General features: G+C 51.6%; 1 protein-coding gene across 1 annotated transcript; it reads left to right on the forward strand.

Moving 5' to 3' along the window:
* Positions 1-373: 373 nt before the first annotated feature.
* On the forward strand, positions 374-13,561 carry AGT (angiotensinogen). Its single transcript, XM_037510763.2, has 5 exons — positions 374-432; positions 4,517-5,372; positions 8,809-9,076; positions 11,912-12,056; positions 12,762-13,561. Exons 2-5 carry the CDS (start codon positions 4,544-4,546, stop codon positions 12,951-12,953), a joined length of 1,434 nt encoding a protein of 477 aa, XP_037366660.1. The 5' UTR covers positions 374-432; positions 4,517-4,543; the 3' UTR covers positions 12,954-13,561.
* Positions 13,562-15,567: the final 2,006 nt, after the last annotated feature.

A 15,567-nucleotide genomic window follows, 5' to 3' on the forward strand; every position in this document is an offset into this window, starting at 1 on the left:
CAGAAGCTCACCCTGAGGGGGCTCAGGCTTAGCGTGACTGGCTCTGGCCATCACATCAGGGGCAGAGACACCTCACACCCCTACGTGGGATGTTTGCGTGTGCAGTGATGGTGCCCCCAGCTCTGGCAAACTTCAGTAAATGTGTAACTCCACCACGTACCAGCTCGTTCTGTTCAGCGGCAAAGTGAGCATCGATCACCCTGACTTCCTGGAAGGAGTCCCAGCATGAGAGAGACTCTGGCTTCCTTCCCCCTGGGAGGCCCGTCTGGGGCCTCCATCCCCACGGGTTGGCCAAGTGATGCAACCCTCCTCCCCCAAGCCTGGTCACAGAACAGTCTGGGAACAGCTCCATCCCCACCCCCCAGATATAAATAGGGCCTCCCAGGCAGGCCAGGGGAAGAGGCTGCTGTGTCTTGGGGACTAAAGCAGAAGGTAAGCGAGGCCTCTCCAGCCACAGCCTCCTCAGCTCCTTCGCCCTCCTCTTCAATTCGGTCTCTCTAGGGACAGCTGAGTTGTCTTCAGGACGTAGAGGGCTGGGGGGCGGGGAAGAGCTGCGGGGAGGCAGTGGCTAAATATACCCAGAAGCCAAGAACCAGGGTCGGCTCTGCCGCAGGGGACCTGACCACAGAAGACGCAGAAGTCACCTTTCCTGTGATGCCAGAGGTCCAGACATGAGCTACCTGCCCCTCAGGCCCCACCTGGGTTTCACTGGAGGAGGAGCTGCCTCTCCTCACTATTAGGGCAGCATGGCCGGGTCCTCCTAGCCTTTCCAAGCAGTGCAGGATCCTCCGGAGCTGGCAAGGAACAGGGTTCTGGTGGCCAAGAGTCCACAGAGCCCTCTTCCTGCCTGAAGAACAACAAGTCTCGCTGTGCTGGCAGCAGAGCTAGGACAGAGGGAGGAACCAGGCTCAGTTAGTTCCAGGCTGGGTCCCATAGGGCTCAGATGAGGGTGGTCTCCTTGAGGTGGTGCTGCCTTTGGGCTTGGGCTAAAGACTGGGGTTGTCTGCAGCAATCAGACTCATCATTTTGTCTCCCCTTCGTTTGCTCATCTATAAAGTGGGTTTCATATCAACGCTTGGTCTCTCTTGCTTGTGAGCTTGGTGTAAATTAGAGGGCGACTTTAATGTGAGTGTGCTTTCTAAACTTTAGGGCAAACTAAAAAGGTGAATTCTTATTATTTGTTCAAGAAGCAATACAGATGACTATGGACCGGGGGTGTAGAGTTAAATCCTATTCAGTGCCTTATTAGCTGGGTGATGTTGATCAAGTTACTGAACTTCTCTGTTCCTCTGCAAAGAGACATAATTGATTCATTTAACAACTATGTGGTTACAGTCCTTAGCAGTGCTGGTTGTTACTAACCAAGTACCTACTGTACCAGGTACCTTTTTGGAAATGTGGTGTATATATGCATCAGTGAACACAGCAGAGCAAGAACACTGTCTTAGAGGTTTGCATTTGTGTGTGAGAAGAAGACAATACACACAGCATGATAAATAGACAGACAGATGATGCAGAGTGTTACAAGGTGACAAGTGCTATGTCTGGTAAAAGGAGAGCCGAGCAGAATAAGCACATTGAGTGCCAGGAATGGCGGGATCAGTTGCTTTGTGAAATAGGGTGTCAAGGCAACTTCATTGAGAAGGTGAGGCCTACTGTGGGGATGAAATGAGTTGATACATGAAAAGCACTGAGCAGTGCCGGCAACAATAAACATCACATGAATGAGAGCTGCCATCCTCTCCACTATCGTCAAGTCATAGGGACACCTAGAAGGAGGGGCTAGTAAAGAGGGAGGCCAAGGATGGAGAGGGCATTTCTGTTCCCAGAATACCCCTTCATCCTCAGGACCCTGCAGTGTGCTGACTTAGAACGGGGCAGCAGCAACAGGTCACAGTTGAGAGCAAACGACAGCCTTGGCTTTGGAAATGATTCATGAAATTGCTTCAGCTGAAACTGCCTATGCTGTCCAGGGGCTGAAAAACAGGGCTGCATTTCCATGCACGCCCCTAAACTGCCCCCACCCTCATTACTGCAGGGTGTCTCCTCACTCAGGTTTGCACTGGTGACTCAATTTGATTTGACGTTTTATATGAGTCATGAACTAACAACTCAGGCCTGTAAAGATGGGGAGATTTTATTTTCTGCTTTTCCATGTTGTATTGCTTCTTATGAGAACAGCAGCCTGAGTCCAGGCATAGGCAGAAGGGTCAGATTGAGATCAGAAGTCAAAGTTCTTTTGGCCATTTGATAATGAGAGCAGAGCAAACACGCGATACACTGAAGTTAAGTGTCCTGTGTGGAGACCAGGTGTGGGGGACCAGACCAGGGAAAGCAAAGAGAACTGCCAATCTAAGATGGGGTGTCTGGGTGGGCACAGACGTGCAGGAAAGACTCAGGTGGTTCTGAGTCCATGGTGACTCCAGGGAGGACCCGCCCAGTTCTGGGATGGTTGGGGAAGGGGTGGGAGATGGGGAGGCTAAGACTAACTTGATAGTACAGTATTCACCTTCACAAGAAACGAGTGAGAGGTGGTATATGTTTTAGAACTAGGAAACAACCCGAGTGTCAAAAACAGACAAGTGGCTCAAGAAGATAGAGCCTATATACACAATGGAATACTACTCAGCAATCAAAAAGATAAACTCATGCCATTTGCAGCAACATGGAGGGAGCTAGACGGGCTTATACTAAGTGATATAAGCCAGACAAAGTTAATACCGATCGTGTCACTTATATGTGGAATATAGAAGAAATAAACAAAAGGTCAGACAAAAGCAAACTTTATTTTTTTAAAGATTATTTATTTATGCATACAAGAGCTGGTGTACAGGCCAGAGATGGGGGCGGGGTCGGTAAGAGGATTCACCAGAGACAGAGTGGGGAAGAGAATAGTCAAACTGACTGAAATACACTGCTGAGGGGAGCAGAGGACGAGCCAAGAGAGGTCTGCTGCGTCATATGGGTTGCTGCCTGGGCCAACCAGGGATCGAACTCGTGTTGCAGAGGTTGTGGATTGCTTCATAGTGCGGTGCTTAACCCCTTGTGCCACCAGAGAGGCCCCCAAAAGCAAACTTTAAAACCAAGCTTTGAAAACTGGGCTTTTAGAAGGGTAGGGGAAGGGTGAAAACAGGAGGATTGGGGAGTACAGTGGATTATGGTGGAGGACTGTGGGTGCTTCAGTGGTGGAAGGGCTATGGTGACTACACCTGGGGGGAGCCCTATACTGTCAAAACACTTGCAAGGATGTATAATAATGTTACTTCCAAAACAGTAACTAAAAAAAAAAAATTAGGGGCCTCCCTGGTGACCTAGGGGTTAAGTCTCAGCACAATCATCAGTATGGCCTGAGTTTAATGCCTGGCCAGGGAGCTAACTCATACATGGTGCAGCAGACCTCTCCTGTCTCGCCCGCTCTCTCCTCAAAAGTGTATTTCAATAAATCTGCCTGTTCTGCTCCCCACTGTCTCTGGTGAATCTTCTCAACCCTCATACCTCTGGCCTGCACCCCCAGTTCTTACACACAAAAAATAAATTAGTTAATAAATTTTTGAAAATCCCATTACAAAAAATTTAGAACTAAATGAACCCTCTCTAGGGAGAAAAGGCAGAGAAAGGGCTGCATTAGGCAGTCGAAGCTCCTTCTCTCCTGGGATCCATCTATCATGCAGTGTCCTCAGGCAGGTGCCTGGACTGGGTGGCTCAACCCACAGAGATCTGTTCCCTGAAGCTGGGGAGCTGCGAGTCCAGCATCACGGTGTCATCCAGGTTGGCTTCTCCTAAAGCTTTTCTCCCTGCGTGGGACAGCGCTCTTCTCCCTGCACCCTCGCACGGTCTTCTTTCTGTGTGTATCTGTGCTCGCACTTCTTCTTATAAGGGTGCTAGAGATACAGGATTAGAATCCACTCCACTGACCTCATTTAACCTAAATGGCCTCTAGACTGTCTCCAAATATGGACACATTTTGAGGTTCTGGGGATTAGGACTTCAACATAAGAATTTTTGCATGAATATCATGAACCTCAATAGAAGCTCAAAGATTTCCCTTAAAATCAAGTTCAAATGATTCCATAGTATTCTTTTATTAAGTATTTGATTATTGACTAAAGCATGATGCCACTGATTCACATAAGGTAAAGATAATACCAGCCACTCACATATGTTGTGACGACACTGATATTTTTTACTTGATCTAGTGGACACTTCCATAGTTTTCTTTAAGATTTGCAAATGTCTTAACATTAAGACATCCCAACCACTATAAAATCGTATTAAAACAAAAACACAAAATCAACCCCCTCCCAAATAAAACCCTTCAAAAACTCAGTGAGTTGCACTCCTGGACCCTATAGAGATCTTCCATGGTGCATTGAATCCAGTTCTTCTCTTCATTATTTGTGGACCAGGGCGCAGATGTCTGCTGGGCTAAATGGCTGCAAAGAATATTGGAATAACTACAAGTCTGGTTAATAACTTGTTCATAATCACCTTTCACCTTCACAAAATGGTATTTCAGGGTCCGCAGAAGCAAGCGCCCCTCGAGATGACTCCTGCCGGCGTGAGTCTGGCGGCCGCTGTCCTTTGCCTCTGGAGCTGGGCCGGCCTGGCTGCCGGGGACCGGGTGTACATACACCCCTTCCACCTCCTCGTCTACAGCAAGAGCAGCTGTGACCAGCTGGAGAAATCCAATGCGGAGACACCCAACGACCCGACCTTCATCCCCGTCCCGATTCAGGCCAAGACATCCCCTGTGAACGAGGAGGCCCTGCGGCAGCAGCTGGTGGTGGCCGCCCAGAAGCTGGAGGCGGAAGACAAGTTGAGGGCGGCCGAGGTGGGCATGCTGCTCAACTTCATGGGCTTCCGCATGTACAAGGTGCTGAGCGAGACCTGGAGCAAGGCCGCGGGGGCAGTGCTCTCCCCCACAGCTCTCTTCGGCACCCTGGCCTCTTTCTACCTGGGAGCCTCGGACCCCACGGCCAGCAGCCTGCAGGTGTTCCTGGGGGTCCCTGGGGAGATCAAGGGCTGCACTTCCAGGCTGGATGGCCACAAGGTCCTCTCGGCTCTGCAGACCATCCAGGGCCTCCTGGTCGCCCAGGGCGGGGCTCAGGGCCAGGCCAGACTGCTCCTGTCCACCGTGGTGGGGCTGTTCACAGCTCCGGGACTGCGCCTGAAGCAGCCGTTTGTGCTGGGCTTGGCTCCCTTCGCCCCTGTCACCCTCCCACGCTCTCTAGACTTGGCCATGGACCCCGATCTCGCGGCTGAGAAGATCAACAGGTTCGTGCAGGCGGTGACAGGGTGGAAAATGAACAGGCCCTTGACGGCTGTCAGTCCAGACAGCACCCTGCTCTTCAACACATATGTCCACTTCCAAGGTAGGACAAAGCCTTCATGGGCTCTGCCCCGGGGCTGGCCTCAGAGGGCGGGAGTTCCCAGTCTCCGTGGTTTGACTGGCTGGGTGGGCCAGGCCATGGAGCTGGGCAGGTGGATGTGAGGAAGTACCTGGAGACCACCCTCAATGAGGATAACAGGGGCTGCCCCACTGGGCTCCTTGGTTGAACAGCTGCCCTACTATGTGCAGCTACTATGCTGCATCCTTTTACTTTCATCATTTAATCCTCTTGTGATGCAGTGAAGAGTTGCTACTAATTTTGCTTACTGGTGAAGAATATAGTCTCAGAGAAACAAAATGATTTGCTCAAGGTGGCACAGCCACAAAGGGGACCCGGGGATCAAGTCCCACATCTCCTGACCCTGCGGCTCAGCTCCACCCTCAGTAGGGATGAGTCCTGTCTCTTGAGAAAGGTAGTTTCCTGTCTCTTGAAGTCACCATCTCAGGCCAAAATAACTGGTCTGTCTGCTTGCACGTTAGGAGGGGTCGTTACCAAAAAATCCCGACTACACAAACTCATTCAACAAATAGTCACTGAGGATTTGTTACTTGTCAGATTCTGGGCTGGCTGGGTTTTCATCCGCCAAGTAAGAAGGATGTGCTGGTCCTAAGCCCGGATCACTTGTTCAACAGGGGAGAAGAATCCTGTGGGCAAATTCCTAGACCACAAAACTGCAGGTGCAGTTGTTCTTGGAAGGTGCTCTGGGGCTTAGAGCACCCACAGTAGGGTTGCTGGTTAGTGGACATAAGGATTGGGGGCTACAAGGGGACAAATGCCTCCAAGTTCAGGGTGAACAGGAGAACAGGAACAAGAACAGGAGCAGCCTTGTTTGACCAGAGTTTAGAAGGAAAACGTGGGACCAGAGCAGGCAGGACTGGGAAGATGGACTGGGGCCAGATTAGAGAGTGCATGTGGTGCTGGGAAGGTTGGGAGTTCATTGGTGAGTAGGTGTTTGAGAGGAGAAACCTGCTCAGAGGTCATCCAGGCAGCCTGTGCTGTGTGGCTTGCAGGCAGGAGGTCCACTGGAAGGTGATGAAATACTGCCAGCAAATTCTCCCAGGAGCATGTGCTAAAATAGTGGCTTTGCAACTTGATGGGGGGTTGGGGGGTGCACTTAAGGGACATTTATGAGACTCAGGACTAACCTTGATGATGATGATGAGACCATGTGTAACCTTGTGGGGGGCAGGCAGCCAAGTGAGCGAGTGGTAAAAAGGTTACAGAGCCCATTACACCTTTTTACTCTAATATCCTGGAAGTCTGTACAAGCTCCTGGGGAAAAGACCTTCAGTCTGCCTTTGGGAGCAGGGGGAAGAAGATAGGTCTGAAATCATTGAGGACCCAGCACTGTCAGGTCATGGCAGCAGAGTCCAGTGCAGGGGCCATCCCGCTCGAGACCACACTCCATGGGGGACAGGGAGGCCACGGGCTTGGCCTACCGTTCCTCAGAGGAGCCATGGGAGAAACTGAGCTAGTCACGCCCCCGCCTAAAGATAAAGCCAGGAAACCACTGGTGTCCCCAGTGAGGCCCCACTCTGGAAAAGTGCCTGCCTGCATGAGACACATGCTAAGCTAGTCAAGAGGGGGAGAGAGGAAGGAGGGCACTTAGAAGGAAAACAGACACCCCTGTGCTCGCCCAGCCTCCACCCCTTCCCGCCTCTGCTCTTGCTTTTGAATCTCTCCCTGCCTGGAGTTTCTGGCTAATGCGCACCCCTTCCTGCCCACCCATGCCTTGTCTGCTTTTGAAATTGGCCGTTTGTCTGAGCGCGCTAGGTTCCCCTTAGCCAGCCTCCCGGCAGCACCCACCTGGCCAAGCGCGACTCGGGGCCTCGGAGCCCATGGGCTCCACGCTGGCCTCTGTCCAGCACTTGCTGTCACCCCAAGCTGGGTGCTGGCCCTGGCGGGTCCCACAACACCCTGAGAGTTGACTTAACCCTGAGAGATGGACTGAACCTTGGGCTGAGGGTGGAGCACTGTGTTCCTCAGGTGGGTGGGAAGGATGGGCAGCTGCCCTGTTTCGGATTCCGATGTCTTTTTGGAGGTGGTATCCTTTGTTGATGGAAAAAATAGCTTTTTTTCCCTCTAAACAAACTTATAGGCCTCCTGGCAGGCGGGGTGGCAGCCGTGGAGGAGGGCGCAGCAGCTCTCGCTCACCCTCTCAGGAGCGCGCTTATCCGCCAAAGCGCTTGGGCCCAAAGAACAAGGAGGCCACTGGTCTAGCCCCCTCCCACGGGAGCCCAGGAGCCGGAGCCAGTCAGCACGCTCCCACCAGGAGTCCTGTCCTGCCCGCTCTGGGGAGCCCTCTGATTCAGTAGAAAGGGGGTGCGCTCTGACTCTTCAAACTGCCTCTACTCAGACTCCCCAGTGCCAGGTGCCCGGGGGCCACCTTACTCTCCTAGAAACAGCCCCCCAACGTGTCTTCAAGGAGAGAGGCCCACAGAGGGAGAGGGCACTGGCGTGGTGGTCACACAGACACCGGTGCCAGCGCCTTCGCGAGAGTTTGCTGGCGCGAGGGGAGAGTCACCCTGCCCTCGAGGTCCAGCACAAGGGCGTACGTCAGCACCGGGCACCCCCGGGCCGGGTGTCTGTCCCTGGCTTCCCCGGGCATGAGACGTGTAGCCTTCATTCCAAGGGGCACTGCACTCTGGACCGCGAGATGGAGAAAGCACAGAGGAGGCCCGCGGTCTGCCAGGCTGGCTCTGTGTGAAATGAGCTCACGCCGAGGTCGTGCAGGGCGGCGACCGATGACAGGTGCTCCCGTGGCGGACTCGGGCGGCGGAGCACCTGTCCTGACCCAGAGAATGTAGTTCACCCGCAGCAGCAGGTGTGAACCCCAGTGTGACCCATGGACTCTGGGGATGATGTGGGGTCAACGTAGGGTCATCGGTTGTGACAAATGTCTCCCTCTGGGGCATGTTGCTGGGGGGGAGACTACGCGTGTGTGGGAGTAGGGGGAATAGCTACTTCTTCATTTTTCTGTAAGCCTAAAACTGCTATAAAAAATAAAATTTATTTAAAAACAAAAAGTGAGCATGGCAGAGCATGATTTTCCTGGCCAGGACCGATCAGGATTGGCAGTTGCCTGGTCGGTTACTACTGAGGTACATTCCTTAAGCTCTCTGGGTCTCCTCTGAGGGCCTTAGCTGAGGTGACAGGTTAACCCCCAGGGCCTGACACGCCCTGTGTCGTCAGCATGGACAGCTAAGGAGCTCAGATTGGGCTCGGCTCCTGGGGAAGTGCACAGTGGTCTGGGGTACTCTGGGGGTGCCCTGGGAAGAGAGATGGGACAGGAGCAGGGTCCTCAGCCAACCTAGGTCTCAGCTCTCAGCTGCTGCTGCCTCCTGGCTCCTAGTGCCCCCAGCAATGCGCCCACCCTCCACCTACCCCTGCTCACTGACCTGTCTCCTCTTGTCTCCAGGAAAGATGAAAGGATTTTCCCGGCTGGCTGGACTCCAGGACTTCTGGGTGGATAACACCACCTCAGTGGCAGTCCCCATGCTCTCGGGCACGGGCACCTTCCGGCACTGGAACGATGCCCAGAACAACCTGTCTGTGACCCGCGTGCCACTCAGCGAGAATGCCTGCCTGCTGCTGATCCAGCCGCACTGCCCCTCCGACCTGCGGAAGGTGGAGGCCCTCACTTTCCAGCACGACTTCCTGATGTGGATGAAGAACCTGTCTCCCCAGTATGTCTCCCAGAAACTGCTTGGAACCTCAGGGCTGCTCCCCCTGCAAAGGGGTGCTGTGTGGGGCCTTCTGCCCTCCAGTGGGAGGGGCCCAGGATGACCATGTGGCAGGTTTTGGCTGTGCCCTGGCCAGGGAGCAGGTGGAACCGTGGTGTGGTGGCAACAGATGGGGGGCTGCTGGTGCTCCAGAGTGGAAGGCCTGGCTCCCAGCCTCCATCATCTCTCCACCCATCTATTGAGCTAGCTTTCACCATATCGACTCTGTGTCTGCATTCTGGAGGGGCCAGGGAGATGGGGAAGCATGCTTTCCTTGTGCTTATATTTACCCACCGTGTGGAGACCCAGACACATTTCAATATGCCCTGTGGGAGCAGCCCTTTTTGATGCCACTCCACTCATGTGCACAGTTAGATGCACCCCAAAAGCTTCTTGGGGCTTGATTTCCCAGGAGGGTTTGGACCCCTCTAAAAGACTGGGAATGGAGATTTCTTGGGGTGCTGCCTTGAATCCAGATCTCCCTTGCTTTGCTGCCCAAATTATTTGCTCCTCTTTCCTACGGTGATGGAACCATGCATCACCTTCCACTGCTGCACTAGGCTTGCCCGGCACCAAGGGACACTGGTGACCTGCTCATGTCAGCTCCTTTGTTCATTTTTTTTTTTTAATTGTGGTAAACAAGTGTCATGAACTTTGCCATTTGAGCCATTTTTACATGTTTAATTGTGGCACTAAATACATTCATATTGTTTTGCAGCCATCACCAACCTTCATCTCTATAACCTATTCATCAGTCCAAACAAACTTTGTACCCATTAAACACCAACTCTCCACTCCTCCACCCCCTACCCGAACCCTGGCCCGCCCCACCCTCTAGTCCCTGGCTACCACCACTCTATGTTGTCTGTATGAATTTGACTGCTTGAGGTGCCTCAGATAAGTAGAGTCACACAATAATTGTCCTTCTGTGACTGACATTTCATTAAGCATCATGCCTTCAAGGCTCGCCTATGTGTCAAAATTTCCTTTTTTAAGGCTGACTAATATTTCCTTCTATGGACATACCACACTTTGGCTATCCATACATCCATGCACAGACACTGGGTCACTTGTACCTTTTGGGTGGTGTGGATACTGCTGCCATAGACATGATGTACTGCCAACTCTGTAGGGTTCTGTGTGTCACTGGAGACAATCATGGCTCTAGGGATGCCAGGGGCAGGCAGAGGCTTTACGTGCAGGTCCATGAAGTTGGTGTATGCAATAGTTTTAGCACAAAGGCTGACACTGTTCATTTCCCCCATGTCTCTCTCTTCCAAGGGGGTCTTTGAATCAAGAACACTGCACAAAGGTAGATAGTAGGACAGGATGCACTATTAGGATAACAGCAGTTTTTAATTATCCAAGGAGTACACCTTCAGCTACTAAATAAAGAACAGAGCAAAGATAACTATTCACACTCAGTCACCCAGGGGCCCTTGCTGTTAGATGCTGTACATCTTCCTCACGGTATTTCAGGGGATGCCGGAGACGAGCTTTCGGCAAAATGTCGGGTCAGGTGTCCCTGAAAGGATGAGGGGGCCTAGGCCAAACTTTCTTAAGGGCTGAAGGGAAGGGGAGTGAGGCAGACACAGACACTCTTATTTTGGTGTAAGCATCTCCTGCTGAGGGTCTCAGCGGGTCTTTATTTATACCTTAAGGCAAGAGATGGGATTACATCATCATATGCATAGAAGCAAAACGAAACAATAAGTACATTCCTTTCCCATAGACATTTTGTCGCCTACGTGTTCTTAAGAAAAGAAACTACCTTAAAAGTTAATAGATAATTAAAACTTAGATGCATTATTTCAGCCTAAACAACTACCTAGGTCAGCTAACAGTCCTTGGTGCCGCCCTGTCGCCAAGGCTGCCCTATCAGGAGACATCTCCTCTATCTATATGGCTTATACTTAGAGACCAGTTGCTTTCCGGGAATCAGTTATTAGCATTTTTTCCTACCTAGAAACTCCTGGTGTCATCCACTTTCGGATTCGTTACAAGGCTTCTTTACAGAACTTCCATATGAGGAATATTATGACCAGCTCTGGGTTGCTTATCAGACATGCCCTTGCACAATAATTATTTCCCATTGTCAAGTGGGCCAAATTATTCAGTGTTTAATTTTAAGCAAGTAATTTTCCACGCCATGTACTTACAATATTCTTATACGTATAATTTATTGCCCAATGTATTTACTGAGAAGTTCTTTCTTATTATGACCAAGAACAAAAAACAAAGGGATGTTTAATCTTCAGCCCCACAGTGTGAGACTCTTTAAAAGTCTTCGGCCCCACGGTGTGAGGCCCTTTTCTTAGCTGCTTGCCAGTGTCTTACCTGGCTGGGGCAACAAGGCCACCTGCAGCAAGAGGACATGAGGTATTTTATTGTATCTATTGCTGAAAATTTCCCAGAACAACCTAACTGGGTGACAACCTAATGTCCCCTTCCTTGGGCCCACTTGACAATGGGAAATAATTACTGTGCAAGGGCATGTCTGATAAGCAACCCAGAGCTGGTCATAATATTCCTTATATGGAAGTTCCATAAAGAAGCCTTGTAGCGAATCAGAAAGTGGATTATGCCAGGAGTTTCTAGGTAGAAAAAAGTTCTAATAACTGATTCCCGGAAAGCAACTGGTCTCTAACTGTAAGTCATATAGATAGAGGAGATGTCTCCTGATAGTGTAGCGTTGGTCCTCCAGTGAGCCTTCTTGGTCCTCCAGTGAGCCTTCTAGATACGACCGGGACCTCACAGTGGGCCACTGGGAACCTTCCTAACTGTGTGTCACCTCCCCAGGGTCATCCGCTTGACCATCCCCCAGTTGGTGCTGCGAGGGTCCTATGACCTACAGGATCTGCTCACCCAGTCCAAGCTGTCCACCCTGCTGGGTTCTGAGGCGAACCTGGGCAAGATCAGTGATGCCAACCTCAGAGTCGGAAAGGTACCATGGGGGCCCATTCTGCTTGGGCCTGACAGGGTTTCTGTGTTTCCTCGGGGAAGAGGGTCTAGGTGGGACAGCCACAGAGGAAGCTTCAGGGAGGAAGGTCCAGGGTAGGAGGGAGAGCAGAGCATGGCCAGGTGAGTGTGCCCTGCATGGGAGAGAAGTGGCCAGAGCTTCCTAGGGCTTTCCAGGGACAGGTGGAGCATGACAAAACCCGCCCTACCATGTGTTCTGAGATGGCCTGCCTAGCCTTGAGTTCCTCCCCAGGTCCTAAGCATGGGTGCTGCTAGCATCTAGAGTCAGTGACCCCAGACAGCACCTTGCTGCAGAGAAACATTCAGTAAACTGTCCAGGGCCAGCTGCCAGTGCACCCTGTAGCTGAGGAGTCTGGATGTTCTGAACACCATGGGAGGTGCAGAAGAGAAAATGGGGTGCCTCAGTCCTATCCTGGAGAGCACTGTTGGGGAGGGCCCTGGTGCTGACTGTGCTAAATTAGTGGAATGATCCACAGCAGAAGTTCTGAGGAGCTGGCTGGGGTGGTGGAGTCTGGCTGGTTTGAGGGGTACATTAGGGAGGTAAATTGGGTGGAGTGAGCGGCGCTGAGGGGCATGCATGCTTCCTGGGGGCAACCCGGCACAGTCACCCTGCACCCTCTCCCGGTCCCACTGGCCTCTGGGAGTGAGCCCCATGCTTGCTGTTTTGCAGGTGCTGAACAGCATCCTTTTTGAACTGGAAGCAGATGAGGGAGAGCAGCCCACAGAGTCTGCCCAGCAGCAGGTCACGCCTGAAGCCTTAGAGGTGACCATGAACACCCCGTTCCTGTTTGCCATTTACGAGCGAGACTCGGGTGCTCTCCACTTTCTGGGCCGCGTGACCAACCCACTGAACACGGAGTGAGGCCTGCCCACCTCTGGGAGGCGCTGTGTCTGCGAGAGGGCCAGACACCAACTTGTCACCTGCTGCCAGCCTTGAGCCTTTTCCTCCCACCAGTCAGCTGAGAGCTGGGGGAAGCCTTTTCTCCTTGGGAAACACGCTGCTGCGTCTAATGAGCAGCAGAAACTGCTGGCATCACCCCCAGGGTCCTCGGGTTTATCTTGGGGAGCATGGGGGCGGGTGCTGAGGACCAGGTTTAGCATAAGACTACTATTCTGGGAAGAGTTCCAACAGACCAATCTGTTTGTGAAGGCCAAAAATGGTTTCCTTTTAAATTGAGAACAGAAATTGGGCTTTAACATTAAAAAATACATATGCCTTGGGTTTATATTTAGTTTATTGAAGTTGAGCATGACTTGCCTTAGTTGTTTTTTGGTTTCTAGGTTTTTCTTCTCGACCACTAGTCTCGATACTTGTGCTCTTTTGAAAAACACATTATGAAAAATACCATCATCTGAACTTGTAATAGAATGTAACTTGTATTAGAATGTAATACCATGGCTGCTTATCCCTTGTGTTATTAATAAATGCTTTGTAACAATGAGTAAAAAGAAAAATTCCATCTTTTACTTAGCCACAGAACACATACAGGAAGTCCACCTTTGTCATCCACTGAGACTGACTTTATTTTTTTTTATAGAGGCATGTTTTTATTTATTTATTTATTTGTTTGTTTGTTTGTTTTGTTTTGTTTATACAAGCACTGGGTACAGTCAGAAGTGCGGGAGGGTGAGAGAATCCACCAGAGCCAGAGCAGGGAGCAGAGCAGGCAGAAGGACCGAAGTACACTGCTGAGGGGAGCAGCGGGCGGCAGGAGAGGTCTGCACGCCATGTGGGACCCTCCTCCGGTGGCCGGGGAGCAGCTGGGGATCGAACTGGCGCTGCAGAGGCCGTGGGCAGCTTCGCAACCCAGCGCTCAACTGCTGCGCCACCAGGGAGGCCCCCACTGAGACTGACTTTTAAGAGAAATGATAGACATTGATAGCAAGACCTCAAATAATGTGGTTTTATTTAACATTTGAGTTGGGATTCTTGAGGGTTTTTTTCCTTCCTCAATGTGATGATGGAACAACATTGAGTGAAATGACTGTGTTCCAGGATTTGCTGTATTTGCAATGTAGCTGATGGACCAATCGCACAAAAGTGCTTTCTACAACTGTAAGCCATACTTTAGGGGGAATTTCCACAGAAGGAGCGGGCCAGTACTTAGCCATCATATGGAGAGGTTTTAGGGGATGTATTTTTCTGGATGCTGACATTCCTAAGCAGCAGTGACTGTATGTGAGATGGGCATTTGGGGGTCACTGTGCCCCCACGCTATAGAGAAGGAATGGAAGAGCAGCACACATGCACTTCCACTTTCTGGGCCGCATGGCAGAGGGAGGCTTGCTGATCTTGCTTTGACCCAGTGAAATCCATTTCTGACTCCTGGCCATAAAACTATAAGAAAAAACATCTGCACTGTTTTAAGTCAGAGTTTCATGGTCATTTGTGACAGTTGTGAAAGGAACTCCTACATCCAACTTGACTCCTGCACTCAGAGACATCACCCAGGGGCATCACAGGCAGGTGTCCTCTCAAAGTTGCTCCCCCACCTTCCAGGCTTTTCCCTTTAGTATTGTCCTCAGGGGCTAGGGCTATCATTTATTTATTTTAAAGATTTATTTATGCAAGAACTGGGGTACAGGTCAGAGGCGTGGGAGGGTGAGAGAATTCACCAGAGAGAGCAGGGAGCAGAACAGGCAGATGACCGAAGACACTGCTGAGGGGAGCAGCTGGTGGGCGAGGCAGGAGAGGTGTGGTGCACCATGTGGGTTTCTTCCTGGCCGGCTGGGATCGAACCTGCCCTGCAGAGGCTATGGGCAGCTTCACAGCGCAGCGCTCAACCTGCTGCGCCACCTGGGAAGCCCTAGTGCTATCATTTAAAAGACCAGTGACCTTACAGGCCACTGGCACTAGAGCTAAGGAGGTGAAATGTCCCAGTGGAAGTTTCTGAAAGCACCTCAGTTTGCAGTGCCTTTGGGATACGGTTGCACCCACCTGCCGTGACACAAGGAGCCCCCAGACACAGGCCACAGATGATGCGTCACAGCTTGAATTCACATGACCAGTCACTTCCTTCCAGGGTACAGATGAACTTGAGCAAGAGGGGAGCATCCCTGATTATCCCCAGACTTCCCAGGATGGAAGCAGGAGTGACCTCTGCTCCTGAGGGGATGAACAAAACACAGCACCCAAGAGCTCTGCTCTGCTGCCCGGAGTAGGCTGCCCCCCAGGCATCCTGCCCCCTTGCCTAGGTGCATCAGTCCCTGGGCAGGGAATCTGCTCACTAGGCAGTCCCAAGGGGCCTTCCTGGTACCAGTTTTACTTGGGCTTATCTTTCACTACACCAGGCATTTCCTGGATCTTCTACCCTCTAAGGGTCGCGATGGGAGTTCAGGGTGCAGGAGGGGTCAGTGCTTGGACCTCAGCAGCAGCAGCTGCCCCAGGAGTATATTAGAAATGCAAACCAGGCCCGCCTGACCTCCTGAGTCAGAATCTGCATGCTTGTTGGAAGCTGGGGATGCACACCGGAGTT

This window comes from Talpa occidentalis, unplaced genomic scaffold, assembly GCF_014898055.3.
Source record: "Talpa occidentalis isolate TD23 unplaced genomic scaffold, MPIMG_talOcc4v2.1 talOcc4.14, whole genome shotgun sequence".
Taxonomy (NCBI): Eukaryota; Metazoa; Chordata; class Mammalia; order Eulipotyphla; family Talpidae; genus Talpa; species Talpa occidentalis.

What these genes read in the sequence shown, in the direction of transcription:
- AGT (XM_037510763.2), top strand. Translation starts at nt 4,544, where the DNA reads ATGACTCCTGCCGGCGTGAGTCTGGCGGCCGCTGTCCTTTGCCTCTGG. An exon ending in CACATATGTCCACTTCCAAG is followed by an intron (nt 5,373 to 8,808) that starts GTAGGACAAAGC and finishes TCTTGTCTCCAG; the next exon opens with GAAAGATGAAAGGATTTTCC. An exon ending in ATGAAGAACCTGTCTCCCCA is followed by an intron (nt 9,077 to 11,911) that starts GTATGTCTCCCA and finishes TCACCTCCCCAG; the next exon opens with GGTCATCCGCTTGACCATCC.